We start from the raw sequence: 8,066 nt of genomic DNA, 5'->3' as shown, positions 1-8,066 counted from the left end.
GGGGGTGTTGGATGTGTTTCTAGTAAACTTTTGACTGTTTATAGTCACTAGAACTTACAGGGAGGAATGGGATGTTCACACAAAGCTGTGAGGGTTGTGGTTTCCAAAGCTCCTGATTTGGGCAAAATGAGGTAAACTAACATTCAACACACACATCCACGGCGATTCTGTGGATGTGTGTGTTGCATGCTCTCAGTACCTGTTTCCTTAGCTGCACAATGACAGTGACCACGCCTTCCTTTCACACACTGTTTTTACTTTCATTCGCAGGATTTGTACATGGGAATGTTTATGTCTTCAGGAAATTGACCTCCCATGCAGCAGTGGTCTCACTCCTGCATCAATAAAACCCAAAACAGCCAACCATCATCAGCCTAAGTGGCTTTTTAATGTGGCTAGGTGTTCTGGGCTATCATTAATGCGGCAAAGGTAGTATGGGAGGACATGTTTTGTGTCCTCGTCACGAGAGAACAATGGGCACAATAGGAGTTAAATTAAAGGCCTGATTGAATTGTCTTTTGAACGATTCCCTTATTGCAAAGCTAAAACGCTTAATGCTTCTTGGGGCGACGATATACTGACGTAATTCCACAATTAAAATGTCCTCGTAGTCCAAAAGTCTGTAGAAAGTTGCACTGTAAATGTTTTACTCCACTGCTGGTTGCCCTTGTAGTACTCGAACTGTCACGAACTTTGTACCAAACGTGACGTAGGAGCATTTCAAACGTTTACTAATCAGACCAAAAGTGCCAGTGTTTTAATGCCTCTCACACTTTTATTGAAGCCCAGTACTGATTGACAGCGGATGAGATAGAGCGATGAGTCCAGCCCCACTATCTCTGACATGATGCAAGAAGTTTCTTTGCCAGTGATACAAAAGCTGGTCATTAAATGGGTATTAGATTACTACAGCATTATTTGTTGTGTTCAATAAACATAGAGACATTTGTATCGACAAACTATCCTTACAATAAGCATGTAATAGGGAGTAGTGGGAGGGAGGACGTGAACAACCACAGTCATGAGTCAAATTCCAACCCACCACATTGTAAGTACTGTGTGTTTCACAGCCCACTGAGTTTCCAGGATTCCCACACTACATTGATTTCGAACGGCACAACACAACTTCAACAAATTCGTTTTTTAACCACTGAAACTATGTAATTGCCATCTGTTGTGATGTTATTAATGGAAACATATTCCCCAGTCACCACTTCACACTGATTTGGTTTTTTTTTATTGTTTGCTTCTTTCTGCTCTGCTTCTGACCGTGTACATTTCTTGTCCACTCCTTCACATACGGTATCTCTGTATTGTACTGTATCACCTTCTTCAGAAGTTCAGCCTATCAGCTTTTGTTTGGATGAATGAGTTACCTGAACTCCTGGAAATGTGGACTTGACTTACTCGGAAATCTCATAAAAAAACAAAATATTGGAATCTTTTGAGCCATTGTCATTTTACTGCTTTTTCCAAATACTCCATTGTACTTTTTTGGTTCAATCGAAATATTTTTTTCAGTTTGAATTATATGGGCTCATTTTATACCCAGAGACAGCCTGGGCATGCCTCTGAAACGTAAATTTATGGAGAACTATTTAATTTTTTATTTTTTTTACAGCATGTTAAGCATAATATTTAATTGAGCAAGATGTCATCCTGCTCTTTTACCTCTTCGCAGCGAACTTTATTTGTCAAGCTGAAAGTCAAGATTGCAGCCGATTTGGGAAGCAAAACACAGAGTTCTCAGAGTTTCGGCACTTTCTGTTCCACCACACTACAAAAAGATTGGGATGACACATACAACTGACTGTTCTTTCTGTCTCATGTTTTATTCCTGTGCTATCAAACCTAAGAGCATATAATAGAAAATGGCAAAACAGCAGACGAAAGGTAAAGCTTTACCACTCGGGCAACTTCCTCTTTATTCTAAGGTCGTCTTGTGAAATAGACCAGTTGTGGTATTAATGCGAGCACTCGGGTTTTAGTCAGCGTTCACTCCCCTTTTAGTCACAAAGTCTGGCCTAGAAACTTGACACATTTCCTCTAAATTAGAGCTCAGAACTTCTCAAAGGAAACTTCACATACCTGCTTGAGATTCCCAACTTAGGTGTTTGTCTCAATCCTGAAAAAAAAAGGGAAAGGGAGTGTTTTTTAAAAAAGCTAGCTCAGTTTGTAGTTTCAAATTTGCATCAAACACTTTCGGTAATTTCATTTGTGGACTGATATTTGTAGGACAAGCAGCTTTAACCAGCCAAGAAATTGACTGTCTGCTTGCAAATACATTATATTATCTCAAATATTTCTCATCTACAAATACAGATCACAAACCAACAACACCATTCTCATTCTTTAGCTATCAGGAGTATCTAAAATGACAAAGAGGAAATATTTATGCAGATGATAGTGAAACTCACAAAGGCAGGAAAGTCATAAAAACTTTCCTCTCTTATCCCCCAAGCACCTCTCTTCTTGTATCTACAACAAACTGAAGGCAGATTAAGCAACTAAATGTGACATTAGTAAATGCTAGGAAGCTGTTTTCTAATATTCATGTAATACAAATTTGAGTGTTTATTCTTAAATAGACATTTGAAATTATAAAACCAAAACTACACTGCACTAAGTCAGACAAAATGTGTAGGAAAAACGAGTATTTCCAATAACTGACTAACTAATAACTACTTACAACAAGGTTGTACTTACATTGAGACCAGACCATCTTCAGGAGGAAACCCTGAAATAATTCTGTCAGAATCAAAACCAGCTTGCACGTGAAGAATTATGGGTTTAAATTTACAACCACTGGAGGTTAGAAAGGAGACAGCGTTGTCCCATGACCTTCACACTGTAAGGGGTCCTTCTACCTAATGCAGACGACACCACTGTGTACATTAATAAAGCCAAATCGCACAAAGGCCTTAAATATTACTTTTATATGCTCGCTCATGGTCTTATACGTTCATGCTCTTCTTAATTGTATATGGCTTTTCTAGCTTTTAGTTACATATCTTAATGTAGCAGTTTATTTGTAGCTCAAAATATAAAAGATAATATTGTTTCTTTTCTAGGTTGCACCCAATACAACATTATTGTATAAATGTATTGAATTATGACCTTGTTTGATTATAGAAGGACAAGATAGTAAATCTTATTGTTTGTTATAAATACACACCAGTTGAGGCACATACAGGTGGCAACCAGGTCATACAATCCATAAGAGAGCAGGCGAGGGACATAAATCAAACAGTGAATGTCACTTTATATAGGGCCAAACATTTGTCAGAAACCCTCTACTAGGTCAACCTATGTTTTAGAGTGAACAGGCCATATTTCTGGCATCAGCATCTCTTTCGTGTTGGTTTAATTCTCGGTGGTTCAGTGTACTTGCTTCACAAGCTGCCGAATCCCGCAGAGAGTCAACTGGATTTGCATTCTTTGGTTTTAACCTTTGTGATAATGACAGGGATAGAGTACGCTCTGCAAGATCTATGCACCATTCATTCAGACCACACACACAGAGACCTTCATATCCCTTAATCTGCCGAGGATTACAGCTGAAATTAGCGGAAAGAGAAAGGGAAATGGACAGACAATGAGAAAGAGTGAGAGTTGTATTCTTTACAATATTTAAAGTTATTTTTAGTACATTTGTAGCGATAAATCTTCCAACCTAAACATCCATATACAGTCTGTCGCCTGACCCTCTCATATGACCCACAAAAGTATTGAAAGAGTGCCCCACCCAGGTCAGCAGGCATCTGCTGCCAGGAACCAAATTACTCGCACCCATCATGTATAAAATGTCCCCGTCGATGGCAATAACAACAAGAGACAGCTACACACTGGACTGGACATCCCGTGGGAAAGTCATCCGCTTTGTACACCCAGCCACCGGCCCCGACCGAATCCCGACAAGATGTTGTGGCTCTAAAAGCTACGCAACTGTATCAATTTCAAAACAAGTGCAAATTTGTGTTGTCTTCTGCTTTTACAAGAGGAAAACCATGTCACATTGTGTCAATATGCTTTATAACTTCAAAGTTAATAAAATCACAAGAGCAACAGGGAGAACGGCACATTCCACAGCCATATCTGTGCTTATCTTGGTCCTGATGTTGGCGCTCACCTTGTTGTGGAAATAACCAGCAGCTCCAGGTGCCAGTGTTAATTTTAACTTTGCAATATTTTTGCGTGTGAGATAACTCTTCACTGTCAACAGGGAGAATGTGGGGATCAATGTTACATAACCTTCATAAAAGCGATTTTATCTCCTAAAATCCATTGCAGAAAATAACTAGGAATGTTATTGTTCGTATTATTTTTTTATCAGTGAAAAAGGTACAGCGACACGGAAAACTACTGCAGCAAACGAGCGTACGAGAGGATAAAGAAGGAAACTGTGGGCACTATAGGCCAGCACTGTCAGCCTGTCTGATCCAAAAGCCTGGCAGCTGTAACAAAGAGCCTCTGTCTCTGCTCACTCGGTCTCTCGCGCTCTCATGCACACATACTGTACTGTGTAAACCCGAATGTGGGTGCAAGTGCACAGCTCCGAATGTGAATACAGAGTACGTGTCTTTTCAAAGGGTAATTGTAATGGAATTATAGCAAGAGAGTGTGTGATACAATATATATGTTGAATTGTTTTATCTTTCACACACTATGTAAAATAAAAAAAAAAAAGGGGAAAGAAAGAAAAGAGAACGGAAAGGCCCATGAGAAGGAACTCCAGAAACTGTTCGGAAAGCCTGAACTCGGGGTCGCGATAAGGTGAAAAGTTGCACAATCGACTTGTGGTTGAAAAACCTTTCCTGTGCTTTAACACACTGCTATCAACAGAAAAACACCATTCACTGCTCAGACTTTCAGCTGACTCCTCACTACTTTGCACAGCACCTTTTCATTATAACTTGCCATAATTGCAAACAACCTGCCAGAGTCCTTGCTCATTTTGGTTGAGCCCAACAAAACAAAATGACACAACTGTTGTCTCCGAACTAAGATCATGTTTATGACAGTTATGTTTTTAAAATGACTTTTACAAATGTTTAAGGTTAAGTAGTGAGTAAACATGATGTGAATTATAGTTTACAATATGAAATAAAGCTTAAAGTCAATATGACACAACTTGCAAGTCAGATGCGATGTACAGGCGTGTTAGGAAACAACATAACTCATCAGGGACTCATTTCATTCCTTTCAGCTCAAACATGGCTCATCCAGTGTCATTTGAGTCAGAGCTTTGGGACAGAGTGACAATGTGTGCTGACCGAGGCTTTTCAGAATAAAAGCCCCGCTCGTGCTGCCATTCAAAACTGGTCTCATTCCCCTGACAGATAGTGGTGACAGGACCTCTGCTCACTAACTGGGTCAAAGGTCGCTGAGCCAGAGGTAACTTTTCAGACAAGCTGAAAGTAGCATTTTCAGTCGTTGGGGGGGTGGGGTTGAGAAGTTATTCCAGTCAAATGTAAAATTTTATGATTCCATCTCAAAATATTCAAGCCTAAGATTTGTGTTTCATTATGTGTGCACACCTCTAAAAACACTTTCTCACCTTCTCAATCACCTCTGCTTCACAGAGCTGGTTAAGTGGTGCTAAGAATGAGGGAGGAGTTAAACAGACAGAGGGGAAGACGAGGAGGAGGAAGAGGAGGAGTCCTCACATGACAGTAGTTCTGTTTTTGTTTGTCCTTGGGAAGGACACCTGCATCTGACAACGGACTTTCTATGTCTTATCTCCCTCTCTGTCTGTCTCTCCACAACCGTTTCTTTTCCCTTCAGCAAACATTATGTCTGTTGCACAGTTCACTTCCTGAACACACACACACACACAAACTCTCTCTCAACAACCCCTTCGTACTTCGATGTCCTGCTTTCCGCTGTACTGCTGTGATTGCCTAATAGGAGTTCATTCACTCACACACACACACACATCTACCTGTATACCCCCCCCCCGCCCCCCCCCACTTTCCTCCCACCTCTTGGTTATCACAATCATGCTGTCACACTCACACACACACACACATGCACACACACACAAACTACATTTGAAAACTGAATAGGCCAAAATGTCCTTACTCCCACGGTCTAAAACCAAAGACTGCTTCTCACAATGTATAGTCACACACACACCCACACGCAAGCACACACACACACACACACACACACACACACACACACACACACACACACACAAAGAAAATTCCTTTACTGGCTCCTCCCCTCTGTAAAGACTTTCCCCTGGGGCTCTTACAACCTTCCCTCATGGAAAACTACCAGTACACACACACACACACACACACACAGAGCGAGGGCCATGTCTGCAGTGGACAGCAGCATAATGGGAAAATAGTGAGGAAGAGGAAGCATGTGAGAGATTGGATGAAAGGATGTGGACCCTCTTCTTACATCGTACAAGCTGCAGAGACAGAGAAAGACAGAGAGCAACACCACCTCCCAATGGACTTCTCCTCCACTGACTAAACTCTGGCTTTTATGTGCTTTGTGGTATTTTTTTAATCAGGTTCCATTTTAGATTGATTAGATTTTTCATTTAACTGTAATCCACTGCTCTCCAAGCCCCGATTATACTTTAAACAAAACACGCACATCTTCATTAGTGTCTTAAATCAGAGAAAAAGTAGGTCAAAATCCTAAAATCCACTGTTGTAGGACATAATTAATGTGCTGTTTAAATTGCAATGACTACCGATATACTTTAGTTGCAAGCATGCACAGCAGATTCAGTAGAGGTTATTGTGTGTGGCTAGCGGTATTAAGTTATGGCCCCTCCCTGACCCCGAGACCTCAAGTTTCACAGAAGCGGAGCTCAAGCTTTGATAAAACACTTTCCACATCCTTTATACCACGTAAACAGGACACTGGTGTCTTATTATGAAACCCATCAAATTTCCCGCATTGATTAGTTTGTCATTCATGCTTTGCATCCGTGTGCACGCTTAATGGATGCTTTGTTTGGATGCAATGTGACATTTCAGCATTTGTCTTTGCTTGGTAACTGATGATTTATCAGGGTTGCATTTCACACTGATGTAATAGCACTGGCTGAATGTTTGCATACCGGAGAAAACTTCGGTTACTTTTTGAGGTTTTTAACTATTCCAGTCATTAATTTTGGCTTTGGGGGTTTTTTTTACGCTGGTTGCGGCTCATGATCAATTTGCCTTTTTGTGTTTTAGGCTGCTCGTGGTTGTTCGTTAATTTGGATAAATAGCGAAAGCTCTGCACCGGCACATGAAAGTGATTTACTCATATACATTTGAAGGGTTTTTCCAGGGTTTTGTCAGCCATCAGTGGTCACGTATTGCTGTAAAAAAGTCTCCTTTGCTCAGTGTAACAAATTTTGTCTCTTGTTTCACATTGAACTCTACATATTCAACCCCAGGACTGCAGTTTTTGGACTTCTGAGGAAGGAAAACCCCTTGGACTGGCCACTGGAATTTGCTCATACTGGATCTACTGAACTTAAGAATCAAGCCCCCAAAGTACTTTTGGCCTCTGAGTGTCGGTGAACAGATTGCTGCAAAAGAAACAAATCCAAGAAGCTTTGGTGTTCAAGGATAGAGAAGTGTTTTATTATGAATGACATTAACATCAAGATTTTTTAATGTATCCGTGTTTTATGTTTGGGGTCGGCTGAAAAACATCTCAGACAGATAAATAACATGGTTTTAAATAATGCTGAAACCATGATTGCTCATTCCATGACTGTCGTGTGTTGGTTTAATAGTATGTCTCAAGCTCCACCCAACCTATAAACCAAAAGAAACCAAATTAAGGACACAGTTCTTTGGAAAGTGCGTTGTGTATGTTTTTTAAAACCAATCACTGCTGCACAATTACTGATATTTCCTAAATGATAAGATCATTTATAGTGTTAATTTATATTATTACTATATTTCTATTGTTTTCGCTACATTGTTTTTTTACTTCTGCCGCTGCAGAATGACCACTGTCACACAGGAGCGACTACATACTGTCTGTGGGCAGACTGCTGCCTTTGTTCTCCACACTAAGCTCTGCTAAGCTATTGCATGCCACGG

The 8,066-nt window shown here is 40.4% G+C and overlaps 1 protein-coding gene across 2 annotated transcripts in view; it reads right to left on the bottom strand.

Annotated features, from left to right (window-relative positions):
• Positions 1-7,610: 7,610 nt before the first annotated feature.
• LOC137125920 (sodium/potassium-transporting ATPase subunit alpha-1-like) overlaps positions 7,611-8,066 on the bottom strand; it is a 30,810-nt gene continuing 30,354 nt past the window's right edge. The window contains exon 23 of one of the 2 annotated variants that reach the window (XM_067502162.1): positions 7,611-7,775. In XM_067502162.1, coding sequence (XP_067358263.1) covers positions 7,747-7,775 — 29 coding nt within the window. In that variant the 3' untranslated portion in view covers positions 7,611-7,746. The remainder of the gene's footprint in view (positions 7,776-8,066) is intronic. The other variant, XM_067502161.1, reaches the window with a different exon arrangement.

The sequence above is a fragment of the Channa argus genome, chromosome 4 (genome assembly GCF_033026475.1).
Source record: "Channa argus isolate prfri chromosome 4, Channa argus male v1.0, whole genome shotgun sequence".
Classification (NCBI taxonomy): domain Eukaryota; kingdom Metazoa; phylum Chordata; class Actinopteri; order Anabantiformes; family Channidae; genus Channa; species Channa argus.
This window is presented reverse-complemented; position numbering and strand designations above follow the sequence as displayed.